Source organism: Salvia miltiorrhiza, chromosome 3, assembly GCF_028751815.1.
Source record: "Salvia miltiorrhiza cultivar Shanhuang (shh) chromosome 3, IMPLAD_Smil_shh, whole genome shotgun sequence".
Taxonomy (NCBI): Eukaryota; Viridiplantae; Streptophyta; class Magnoliopsida; order Lamiales; family Lamiaceae; genus Salvia; species Salvia miltiorrhiza.
In genome coordinates, this window is record NC_080389.1 from 44,593,981 (window position 1) to 44,607,565 (window position 13,585).

At 39.3% G+C, this 13,585-nt stretch overlaps 1 protein-coding gene and 1 long non-coding RNA gene across 2 annotated transcripts in view; both read left to right on the top strand.

The window, feature by feature from the left end:
- The first annotated feature begins 1,238 nt into the window (after nucleotides 1-1,238).
- On the top strand, nucleotides 1,239-2,973 carry LOC131016034 (uncharacterized). Its single transcript, XR_009098829.1, has 3 exons — nucleotides 1,239-1,362; nucleotides 2,304-2,367; nucleotides 2,730-2,973. It is a non-coding gene; the product is annotated as an uncharacterized LOC131016034 (long non-coding RNA).
- An 8,249-nt stretch (nucleotides 2,974-11,222) lies between these two features.
- Nucleotides 11,223-13,585, top strand: part of LOC131015997 (mitochondrial phosphate carrier protein 3, mitochondrial-like) — a 3,887-nt gene continuing 1,524 nt past the window's right edge. Inside the window, exons 1-3 of the mRNA XM_057944541.1 lie at nucleotides 11,223-11,783; nucleotides 12,631-12,992; nucleotides 13,079-13,122. Coding sequence (XP_057800524.1) covers nucleotides 11,496-11,783; nucleotides 12,631-12,992; nucleotides 13,079-13,122 — 694 coding nt within the window. The 5' untranslated portion in view covers nucleotides 11,223-11,495. The remainder of the gene's footprint in view (nucleotides 11,784-12,630; nucleotides 12,993-13,078; nucleotides 13,123-13,585) is intronic.

Here is a 13,585-nt window from a genome sequence, read left to right on the forward strand (position 1 = left end):
ATTAGGTCGTCCTTTCTTAAGGACCACTAGGGCGGTCATTGATGTTTATAATGGTACTATTTGTTTGGATTATCATGGAGAGAAGTTCACTTTCAATATTGATGATACCATGAAAAATCCTCTTGTTGTTAAAACTGTTTGTGCCACTAACATTACTGACCCTTCTGTCCAAGAATATCTTGAGACTAAATCTGTGCAGGACAAGTTGGAACCGACCTTGATCAAAAGAGCAACTGGTCTTGATGCTCGTGGGATGAACAATGAAGAAGTCAAAGAATCTACCAAGTCTCTCCATGCTCACTCGAAATTGGCAGATTCTGGAAATACGTTCTGTTTGCCCAAACAAATCAAATTTCTTCATGCTGACTCAAAACTCACAGGTTCTGGACATACGGTTCGTTTGCCCAGACGGAAGCCACGTTATAGAACTCTGCATTTTAATGTGGAACCACCTGACTTAAAAGATAAGTGTGAGGAGGAGCTCCGTTTGGAAGCCTATAATACCAACATGGGGTATGCAGATCTAATAGCGATAGCTTATCACAAGCATCGATTCTGGAGAACATTTGAAGTCGGTGAAAAGGTCCGATTCATGCTTGGAAGGCAATGGATAGGTCCTTTTGAGATACAGTCTGTTTGGCCAGGCGGACCAGTGGAGATTAAGAGTTTGGCTACGGCAAAGACGTTTGTAGTCAACTATCACAAGTTGGAGCCATATTGCGATGCATCTCATATGACAACAGTGTAACAGCCCGAACCCATTTAATTAATTAATTATTTATTTGATTACATTATTTATATTATAACTAATTTTAAATCATGAAAAGAATATTTATATAGCAAGTTCGTAAAATATATAGTCGCGCCCCTAGTTAGATAAATAATTTTAGATTACAGATTATTAATTTAGCAAATGAAAATTTTTATGCTCAAGTTGATCATTTATAAATATTTACATAGTTCTCTACATTTGGGCCATAATTGAATATTTCAAATTCTCTATTGGGCCTTATTTCAAATTACTTTCAGCCCTTAAGAGCCCAAAACTCTGGTTACATGTTTTTTTGATTAGTCACATATTCTGCTTGGGGAGCACGTACAATTTACTTGGCCACAATTTGATTTCTTCCTCAGCCACAACTTCGAATTCTTGGGGAGAAAGTAAAGCTCCCTTAACCACAATTTCAGTGTTTTCTTACCAGCCACATATTCTGAGTTTGAAGAAGCAAAACTTAATTCTTCCACCCTACGTAATTTCAGTCTATTTAAACTCCACTTCATCATCCCCAAATCGTTTTTTCTTCATCTGTTTTCCTACAGCATATAACTCCATTTCCATCTCTCACTACAGAATCCAAGCTGGTAATCTTAATAACTTTTGTAAAGTTATTTCATTTCAGTATATCAATCATTTTCTTCGTTATTTTCCTTCATGCCAAAACCAAAAATTCCAAAAGTTTGTTTTCAAATCCAAGTATGCTTATATCTATTTTTTTTCTGTTCCTTCTGTAAATCAAAAGGCATAATTGCTAATTACATAGAAAAGGAAAAATAGGAGAAGAAACTGGAGATGGGAGTTTGTGGCATAGAACAGGGGGATGTACGGTGGGGATGGCGCCGCCGTGCGCTCTTGCTGACGGAAGGCGGCGGCTGGCGGAAGGAGACAGAAGACAGGGGCGGCGGCACGGTCTCGGCCGCTGCTGTGCCGGTCCGGAGAAGAGGTGGCTGGGACAGCTGCTGTCGACCTGGGAGCGGCGCAGACGGCCGCTGCTGTCGGCCAAAAGGGGAGGAGGAAGAGAGATGAGGGAGGAGGGCGAGAAGTGAGGGGTGAGAGGGAGATAGGAAGAAAAGGGAAGAGAGAAGAGGCCAGAGCCGCCGGCCTCCGGCCACTGGCGGCTGTCCGGCGGTGGCGGCAGGGGAGACCGAGAGAGAGAGGAAGAGGGAGAAGTTGGGGGGGGGCTGCGTAAGTGGAAGTGTGTGTGATGGAGATGTATGTGTAGGATTTAAGCTAGGGCAAGAGAGAAAAATGGGTTTGGGCCTAATCTAATTTAGTGGGCTCAGATTTAATTTATGATGGTTGGGCTTAGTTTAATTATTAGCTGGGCTTCAGATTTTAATTTTACTCTAATTAAATTGGACTTCATTTTAAATCATTTCTCAATTCAAATTTTCATGAGAAAATATATTTTACTATTTAATTCATTAGATCAATAATGGTCTTACAAGAATAAATTTTAAAGATTTAACTTATTTTCTCATTTCATTAGACCCTTATGTTTTATTATTTGAATTTATCTGACTAGGTGTGGCGCGACTAGGAACGTGAACTTTAATTTCTCGCAGTCAATTTCATAATTCAAATCACAGGTGTGGGATTTATTTCAGTACATGCTGTGGTTAATCTTTGTCCATTTTAATATCATGTGTTTGCCATATGTGTTGTAAATTCAATTATATCGCTAGGGGCCCGCTCAATGGGTCCAGGACTTCACCGTCCTTGGTATGCCACAATGCGATTACATGTTACAGTTAAGGTTGCAACCTATTCGCCAGGGGCCCGCTCAATGGGTCCAGGACATTAAAGTCCTTGGTATGCCACCGTGCGAATTTCAGTTATCAGTATTACAGTGCAGTGCATATGTGTTGACCATTTTATTAACGTGGACAATTATTGCATGTTCCCACACTGAGTATATTTCATATGCTCATCCCATGTTTAACATTTTCAGGTAACTAAGGTTGGAGACGCGTAGAGGATCGAATGGGCGCGTCAAGTAAATATTTTTGGAAAATATAATGTTGTAGTTACACCTAACCTTTTGTTTTGTACAGTTTTCGAAGTCTCAAACTACTCTTGAGATTTTGGTGTAACTTATCAAGTTTAATGTTATCATATTAGCTTCCTAGCATGGCTGGCCTTCTTTTCAAGTTATTTCAAGTATTTTATTTAAAAAGTTATTTCTTGAAAATAATCCAAATCTTTATGTTATTTCCGCTGTCAAAAAATTATTTAAATTTATATTTAACACTTTAATTAGATTAGGGTGTTACAAACAGTGGAAGAAATTCCATTGTCACCTCAGACGAGATTCTGATTGCATCAATAGTCTAGCCAAAGACTTTAAATAATGGCGCTTATCGGGAGGCAACCCGATTTTCTTTCCCTTTGTTTCTCCCGTTTTGTTTTTCTTTTTCTTTATTTCCGTTTCGTTCAGTTTTTCTTTCAGTTTTAATTCCCTTTCTTTAGATTTAATTTTTGTTAAAGTTTCTTAAAAAAAATAAAATAAGGTGACGCAGCAGTGGATTACGTGTACGTGGCAGCCCTACAACAGAGCATCACAGATTTGAGCGCCACCATTTCACAGGAGATGCGGCGGCAGCGTACATGGTGACTTCCTTCCTTTTCTTGTTTTGTTTCGTGTGTTTTTGTGTTGTCTTTGTCTTGGTTTTTCGTTTAGTTGAGTGTCTTGTTGCTCATTCGCTTATGCTTTGTTTTGTTTGCTTGAGGGCAAGCAAAATCTAAGTGTGAGGGGGGGTGTCTTTGAGTTGTGTTCTGTTGAGTCCGTTTTTTTATGTCGTTTTGTGTGTTGTGAGCTTTGTGATTGTTGAAGTATTAGTGATAAGCACACTGCCAGGTTGAGTTATGTGATGAACTTGAGGTTTGATACTTGAGATTTGGGATTTTGAGATTGGAAAATTTGTGTTTTTATTGGATGACATTTGGGATGACAAATAAGAGCAACAAGTGAGTAGAAAAACCACATATAAGTGAGAATTGAGCTTAATAGAGTAGAGCACTCTCTACTATTTTCTTTTTGAGTGGTTTGTTATTCATGAAGTTGTGATATGTTGTGAGTCATTGGTAATGCATGATAGAAGGCACTAGGGTAGCCTTTTGGCCTGCTTTTGAATTCCTACCAAACATTAACCCCTAGCGAGCCGTGTTTGAAGCCTTGAACCTTTCTGTTCTTAATAGTCGCTAAATAATTAAGCCAAGGCCTGTTTTAGACCATTTCTTTGGCCCCGTGATGCATGTCTAATTTGAACTTCATTCCATTGATTACTAGAGCAAGTTAAGCTGTGTTCTTATGTGCCGTTTGCCCAAAATGCTGTTTTGTGTAAAGTGATAAGGATCTGTGATCCGTTTGGCCAAACAGTGGCATTGATCAGTTGAGTTCTTGGGATGGGAGCAGTTTTGGGAGACGATTTGTGGGGATATTTTGTAGATGATGATTGCATGTTGATTGAGGATATAAAAAAAGAAAAGGTGCTGCAGAAGGAAAAAAGAAAAAAAAAAAGAGAAAAAAAAAGAAAAGAAAATAAAATAAAATAAAAGAAAAAGATGTTGCACCAGTTTGAGTTGAGCATGTAGTATCATTGTTATTGTTGGAGTTTTTCCCCAAGTTTAGTTGCTTTCTTTCTTTCTCTATGAACTTGAAATTGTGGATGATGGTTTGGATTAGATGTGCACACTTTGATTTTCAATGATTGAGCTTAGGGCCCCTAGGATCTTGCCAACATAATGAATGGTCCTTAGCCCCATTACAACCAATGAGAAAAGACCTTTTTGAGTTACTATGTGACCATGACATATCACGACTAAGTGGATTTTTCTTCTTGCGTGTGAATTTCCAAATGAATTCTTGAGAGAAGAGTGAACCTTGAGAGGAGCTCGTTGTTGCTTATTTTGGACTAGATTGACAATGAAAACACTTGTTTTACATTTCTTTTTCTTGATTTGAGAGTTGGGAATCGATTGTGAGTTGCATAGTTCGATTTGGCAGTATGTCCTTGTGACGCCCGGGGACGAAGTACGGAGTGATCGCCGGTGCAAAGAGGCACGGACAAAGAGCGGCTCCGGTTAAGACTTCCAAGTGGAGGGGCGCAGGGATGAACCAGAACGCACCTGAACGAGAGGGATTCCAAGAATATGCAGGTATGGGACTGCATATTCGAGGAGAGCTTAAATGAATTGATAGGTGCTACTCATATCAACAAGATGCATCTTCTTTTCTGGTGCCCACACGGAAGAAACTCCAAGGTTAAGCGTGCTTGGCTTGGAGCAATTCCGGGATGGGTGACCCCCTGGGAAGTTTCTCAGGGAGCGTGTGAGTGAGGACAAAACACGCTAGAAAAGACTCGTGTTGGTCTGTGGGGACAACCGTCAAGTCTGGAGCCGGGCTGTTACAGGTGGTATCAGAGCCGAACCTCTTCCAGTACGGTGAGGTTCGGGGACGAACCAAGCGGAAGCTGGTGGGCCTGTGACGCCCGGGGACGAAGTACGGAGTGATCGCCGGTGCAAAGAGGCATGGACAAAGAGCGGCTCTGGTTAAGACTTCCAAGCGGAGGGGCGCAGGGATGAACCGGAACACACCCGAACGAGAGGGATTCCGAGAATATGCAGGTATGGGACTGCATATTCGAGGAGAGCTTAAAGGATTTGATTGGCTACTCATATCAATAAGATGCATCTTCTTTTTAGGTGCCCAAACGGAAGAAACTCCAAGGTTAAGTGTGTTTGGCTTGGAGCAATTCCGGGATGGGTGACCCCCTGGGAAGTTTCTCAGGGAGCGTGCGAGTGAGGACAAAACACGCTAGAAAAGACTCGTATTGGTCTGTGGGGACAGCTGTCAAGTCAGGAGCCGGGCTGTTACAGGTGGTATCAGAGCCGAACCTCTCCCAGTACGGTGTGGTTCGGGGACGAACCAAGCGGAAGCTGGTGGGCCTGTGACGCCCGGGGATGAAGTACGGAGTGATCGCCGGTGCAAAGAGGCACGGACAAAGAGCGGCTCCGGTTAAGACTTCCAAGCGGAGGGGCGCAGGGATGAACCGGAACGCACCCGAACGAGAGGGATTCCAAGAATATACAGGTATGGGACTGCATATTCGAGGAGAGCTTAAATGAATTGATAGGTGCTACTCATATCAACAAGATGCATCTTCTTTTCTGGTGCCCACACAGAAGAAACTCCAAGGTTAAGCGTGCTTGGCTTGGAGCAATTCCGGGATGGGTGACCCCCTGGGAAGTTTCTCAGGAAGCGTGTGAGTGAGGACAAAACACGCTAGAAAAGACTCGTGTTGGTTTGTGGGGACAGCCGTCAAGTCTGGAGCCGGGCTGTTACAGTCATGTTACTAGTGTTTTGATGATTACTTGGCTGTTGTTTTTAGTTGAGTTTGTCGTTGTTAGTGTCCTTGTTCCTTTCTGTTTTCTTTCCGTTTGGTTGTTGTGTCCGTTGTTTCGTTCTTTGCTTTTGGAGTCTTTAGTGTCGTGTCGATGAGGGAAGTTATTTCTAGTGACTGATTTTCACCATTGAATTCTTCTTTTATGTCATACTTGAGGACAAGTATGATCTAAGTGTGAGGGGATTTGATGTATGTATTTTAGTTGCTTATTTTAGTGTATGTTTTGCTGTGGTTTTATATTGATTTTACATGATTTGTGACGTTTTGGCACATGAATTAGATGGATTGGAGATGGATGCTCGTGGGCGGAGGAAGTTAGTGAAAGTCGAGAATTGTGGAAGAAGTTGATTGATTTTGGAGGAGTTTTGAGATTGGGCTTGGATTAATTATTCTAGATTTAATTAGGCTGAAAACTCATGTTTTAATTATTTTTTGAGGCTTTACTTTTTAAAGGGCCGAAGCCCATGTTGTTAGAGGAAGGCGGCTATCTTAGGGGTTAATTACCCATATATATATTTGCTTTAGAGAGAGCCGCATGCATGGAAGTTAAGTTTAGGTTTATTTGCTTAACAATTGATACAGCCGCACTTTTGGACTAGTATTAGATGTTTGACTTTGATTAGAATTAGGGGATACACTTATTTCCTTAGTTTAATGCAGACGTTTTTTTCTTTTAAGGTTTTTCATGCTTGCAAGGTTTTGATTTTACTATTTTGCACGTTTTCTCGCTTTGGAAATTGGGGAAGAGAATAGCTACTGGATCTTGAAGGAGTTTACGAATTGTGGTTAATTTTCTTCAAGTTCAATTTCAATCGTTTTAATTATTTCGTTTGTTTTAATTTACGTTTTATTTGTTTATTTCATATTTGATTATTATGTTTTCTTTTATTTCTTTAGTTATTGTTAATTTAATTATGAGTAGCTAAGTTTTTAATTCGGCGAGAATAATGAAACATTAATTTAATAATCTGTGAGACCTAATTGATTTTAAAATTGATTCCGATTAATTCCTAGGTTTAAAGATAATTCTAATTTTATTTAAGTCTGATCAACTTAGGTTTAATTGGATTATAGTCAATTAGCACCTCCAATCCGTAATTGTTGGAATAGGGCTGATTAGTGATAAAACTACCATGTTCGTAGTAGAAATTAATTGGTATATTAATTATTAGCGTATGTAGGATAATTGATATAAATTGGGTTCCTTCATCTTAATGCTATTAGAATATTAAATCTAAGACTGACGTATCCAGCTAGGTTATATTTTAATAAGGGAAATAGACAAGACTAGCGTATCTAGCTGTCTATCGACACACTAAGTAGGAATTGGGGTATGTCAGTGCGTATCACGGTATCCTATAACTAATTGGTTAATAGGGATTAATTAATTATTGCGTCAAGGATCAGAGATTAAATTAGTGTGGATTTATTTGAGCCGAATTACCTTCTTTATTGATTTATTTCTAGAGTATTTTATTTGATTTAATTTTGTTTTCTTAGTTAATTAATATTTTCTCCAAAGTTAAGGCGTGGTGGCATCACCGATTTTATAGATTTAGGGATTTGAATGATTTTTAACTGCTCTCTGTGGGATCGACCCTGCTTACCATTATACTAATTTATTTTGGTAATTCCGCAGGAATTATTTGGTGGTATACGACGTCCACCAATCACTTTGAATCTTCTTTCCTTCTCATCAGCCGCGAATGGAGGACTCTTGACAAACGTTGGTGAATCTGGGTAGTTGCCATCGGTTAAGTAGTATCTCATGATGAAGTGAGAGTCGTTGACCTCGAATTGTACCGGCAGAACCCTTCCCGCAAGAACATCGTTAAACAACAACGTCTGATTAAGCACATTGATGTCATTATTTGAGTCGGGGACTTAAAAATATCATGCTAGGATGCAACCGCCTCGAGGAGAATTATCGACTCGTCGTGATCAACTCGTGTGTAAACTCCTTACCACGTCGTCGGACAATTCTTCCAAGTCCAGTGCATGCAATCGAGGCTCCTTAGTATTTCGAGAAAGCTGCGCTTCACTTCGTACATAGCTAGCGACCTTTGGCAATTGGTTGGCCTCCTCAAATATTCTGCACCGAAGATGCCAACGATGCATCGACAAAAAATTTTCAACCTCCAAGACCGTCGGTGAAGCAACACACAGATACTCGAGTTGTCAAATTGTCACTGTACATTTCTACAACGAGGTGAAGCCGACTCTCTTGGTTGCATCTCATCGCAGTTGGAGTAAGCATCCGACTGCAGTGCATTAACGATGCGTAAGAACAAGGATCTCCTCGTACGAAAACATCGTCGGAAAACTATTTCGCCCCATAGCGCATCAGAGGAGAAGTAATATCAATGAAGGCATTCACCAGCGGCGTGACGATCGTGAAGAATGAATGCTCTCTACTTCAATTCTTTTCACGGAGGGCTATCTGGCATTAAATAACTAGCCGCCTCCAAAAACGATCTCACAAGCTTGAATATTTCTTCACCGGAATTAACGGCCGAAGCCTCATGAGTAGAAGAATTGGTAGCACAAACCATATTTTTGTAAGAAACTATTTATTATATGGTGAAGGTGGACTATATTCTTCACAATACCATTAATTATCTACCCTCACAGTACCATAATCATTTTTATTAAAATTCGTCACATTTCTAATTAGGATTATTTTTTATAAAGGAAGTTGGTAAATATGTATCATTACTAACATGTTTGTCTGGGAGAGGTATAAAATTGACGGTTACTGAACCGTGAACACGACCCCGATTCTAGTTATGAGTCATGACTCATGCCGTATACACAAGCACCCACACAACGCACTTGGCTGTTGCCTGTTGAAAAAAGAAAACCTAAACATTTAACTACTGGAATCTATATCTATATCTATATCTATCTATATCTATATATTATATTAAAGACCAGTTAAACGGTCATTTTTCCTGCCACCTACCTCTCCAAATTTTAAATTTTCAAATTAATAGGTGTCATTTTTTCGAAAATAATTGTCTTAATATCACAAATACAATTATTTAATCAAACCCATTCAATGTATCCGAGTAATTTAATTAACTCCCACTAACTCCCAACCATAACTGTCTAAATCAACGAATTTTAAAACAAAATAAATAATTTACACAATTTACAAATCTCTCTGATCACATCTCTCAAACTCAAGCACCCTCCCTCTGGAAACTGCCACCGCCGCCGCCTCCTCCGGCCAACGACGCCTCTCGCCCCCTCTTAAACTTTCTCATTCCCTCTCTTACTCTCTTCTCACAGAACACGCCCACACACGAACAACCTACGCCGCCGCCCAGACTCCGGCGACTTCGCCGACCGCCACTGCCGCGGTCACCACCACCACAGCCCACATCTCCACCGCCTTCCACCTCTTCACCCAAAAGCCATATATCTCCCCCCGGTACTCTCTCTCGTCGCCGCTGCACAGCCACAGCCGCTGCTGCACATGCAGCGACGGTGGCCGTCGCCGCCCCCTCCTACACCAACGTGCTCCTGCTCGGCCTCAATCCTAAATCCGGTGACCACCTCCACCTTTGGCCATCTGCCGCCTCCTATCTCAATCTCAAAGTGTCCAATTTTATTCCAATTGTGTAACTGACAGAATTTTATTCTACTTCTATTGGTTCTAATTTCTTTTCAATTTTCGATGAGTTTAGAGAGATGAATCGTTGAGGGCATCAGATTATGTATAAGCGTGTGTGTGTTTTCTTTAACCGAAGATGTGTGTTTGGGCATCTGAATTTAAGAATGAAAATCATGTGAGAGGTTAGGTGTTTCTGTATTTGCAGAAAGTAAATAAATAAGAAGATAGTTGAAGGTATTCTGCTGTGTCGAATAAAGTTATGAAAATTTACAGACTAATAAATTTTACAGTTGAAGCTCTGCAGTGAAAAGATCTGAATGATTGTTGGGCAAAGAACAGAATGGGAAGTTTTTTCAAATGAGGAGTAAGATTTACGGTTTCAGAAGAAATGAGATAGAATGAACTTGATGAACAATGAATTTATGTGGTTGAACGTGGCTTAATTAGAAAAAGAGTGAGGATACGTAGATTAAATTTTGATTCCAAGAATGTCATTGACTCCTGCTGATCCAAGATTGTCATTTAAGTTTGAACGACGACAATTCCCCCTGATTGTATCTTATGCAATGACGATCAACAAAAGTCAAGGGCAATCGTTTTCTCATGTTGGTTTATTCTTGCCAAGACCAGTTTTTACACATGGCCAATTGTACGTTGCAGTGTCAAGAGTACGAAGTCGAGCAGGACTTAAAATATTGCTTTCTGAAGATGGTAGAAATGATGATAGTACTACTACAAATGTTGTGTATAGGGAAGTTTTTCAAAATGTATGACAATATGTGTGCTATTGTTTTGCATTTAATTATAATTAAATTTAATTTATATGAATATCATGTCTTATTTTCATATTTATTTATTTAAAATATTATTTAAAAATAACACTCAACGTGCAGCACTTGCCGTGCAACGCACGAGTGGGTGTTCTAGTAATATATAAAAGAGGAGTTTTCCCTCCATCCTTTTCCACTTTTTTTTTTTCTGTTTCTTCTCCCACTATTTCTTTCCTCTATTCTTTTATATAATTTAATTATTTTATTAACATCCTCAAATTTAATTTATGCATAAATATTTAAATGCATATTATACATAAGTTTGTGACAAAATATTTAATATGGTATAAAATCATCAAAAATTAATTTAAAAAGAATAAATTATGTATCTTTTCATTAAATTTTACAATTTTTAATCTATGTTTGTGTATGAAAATATTTATTTATTTCTTATGACGTGTAATATTCTATGATAATAATGTGTAATATTAATTTTCATCATCAAATAATATAGAGAAATTGATGTGTTTATTTTTTTTAAATATATTTTATATTTATTTATATTTTAATTCTATTTAATATTTATACTCATTTACTTAAACATGTCGTTTAATTTCGATATTCGCTGTGCATAGCACGGATGGGCGTGCTAGTTTCATAATTAAAAAGAAATCTGATTTCTTATGATTACCAAACTATCCAAAATTGTGGCCGAATTTAGATGTAGGCCGGGAATGAAGACATGTACATTATGGTAAATTCGCGTATTGCGTCGTAGCAGAGGGGTTTTCTCAAATTTCGCTTTCGTATAAATAACGCATGATTTCCTTTCCCCAATAACATTGCTGCGCTTTCTGCTTTTGGTTTTCTTCAATCGGGAAAACTCGACCACCATTTCCGGAGGAGCCGCCGTTGAACCGCCGCCCATGGCTTTCTCCTCCGACCGTCAGTCTCTTATCCCATCCTTCCTCTACAGCTCCTCTTTCACCTCCAAACCCCTAAATCTCCACAAAATGGCCTCGCATTCCAGTTCGCCGGCGGCGGCTGCTTCCGCTCCTAGCGGCGGATTCATGATTCAGGCGCCGAACGAGCCTGGAAAGATCGAGATGTACTCTTCTCAGTTCTACGCCGCCTGTACGGTTGGTGGAATACTCAGCTGCGGTCTTACTCACATGGCCGTCACTCCTCTTGATCTAGTCAAATGTAATATGCAGGTACAGATCTATTCGCCTAAGCTTCGTTTTACTTCCTTCTTGTTTCGATTATTTCGTATCTCTTCTGGAAGATGTATCTGACTATGTATTCTCGTTGTTGACGGATCCTTTTGCCTTGTCTACTTTGCTATCCATTTTTTCTGAATTTGAAGACTTCTATTGACTAGATTCTGGATTAGATCTATGTGCTCTTTGTGTTGATGATTGTTGTTGTTGTTGCCGTCGTTGTTGTTGTCGTTATTCAAGGTTTATTGCAGTGACATGTGTTGAAATTGATGATGAACCAAACATGCTTAGTTTCATGATCTAGAACCTGATTTATATTTACTATTTACTGCTGTCACTATGTTCAACTGTTTACTTTCTTCATCTAATCTTGAGGTTAATTAAACAATATATGTTGATTTTTAAGATCAGAATTATGTGATGTTTATTGAGATCAGAAATGTTAATAACACTTTTGGTTTATTAATGCACTATCTAATGTAAAAGACGCAAAACACATTCTCTGATATTTTCGTGAAGATGTGAGTAACCGAAATTTTTGTGGGAGTCGCCCTGAGGGCACAGTTACCATATATGATGAATTCTGAAATTGGAAATATGCGATGTTTGGTAAAATCAGAGACCAGTCACCCAAATAGCTTATTGGTTTTTCATCATGTTATTTTAATGAAGAATATCTTCTCTAATATTTTTCTGGAGATATAACATACAGAATTTTGTGTTGGGTGTGATGGATCGGACCAAATAAATAACCGGTAAAATTTCCACTGATAGGCTTGTAATGGTGCATTAGGCATCTGAACTTGAGTTTAAACCAAGTCTATGTTGTCTATGTTGCCAGATTGATCCTGCCAAGTACAAGAGCATCTCATCAGGTTTTGGAGTGCTACTAAAGGAGCAGGGAGCTAGAGGTTTCTTCAGGGGCTGGGTACCTACTCTGCTAGGTTACAGCGCTCAGGGTGCCTGCAAGTTTGGATTCTATGAATTCTTTAAGAAGTACTATTCTGACCTTGCTGGACCAGAAAATGCGGCTAAGTACAAGACTTTAATCTATCTTGCCGGCTCTGCATCTGCTGAGTTGATTGCTGATGTTGCTCTTTGCCCTATGGAAGCTGTGAAGGTTCGGGTTCAGACTCAGCCTGGATTTGCTAGGGGTTTGTCTGATGGACTTCCCAAGTTTGTGAGATCTGAAGGAGCTCTTGGGTATGTTAGATAACTTCTGCATTTGTTTTGACCTTCTATTGCTTGATGTAAAGTTATGTTGAGTCTCAATTTGTCAATGGTTGCAGACTGTACAAGGGCCTGGTTCCTCTCTGGGGACGTCAAATTCCATGTAAGTTCTGGACTTCTTTTATTTCCTCTGCTAGCGGTAAGCAATGTTTGATGGGGTGGGTGCAGCTAGGAATAAGTATTCTTTTGCAAAGATGGTGAACTGCTTTCTACAAGAATATTGTTAAATTCCACTCTTGGATTATATTTTATGCTTTGTGAGTTTTAGGGTGAAACACTTACTATGCGAGTTTTAGGCTGGATATGCTTAAATTGAAGCAAAAATGAGCATCTTCTTATTGACCAACTTAGACTGAATCATGTCTCATACATGCATTAAATGGCTGGGCTATTGCCCAAAGTAATGGTCAACTGATTTGGTCTATACATATACCTCTCTGTTATCATCGTCATCAACTTCACCATCACTATTCTGCTTTGTGTAAGTTATCACGCCTCACCTGAGAGTATTAAGCATTATCAATTTGGCATTACAAATTTGCACTCTCCTTTTCTTCTTGACCATG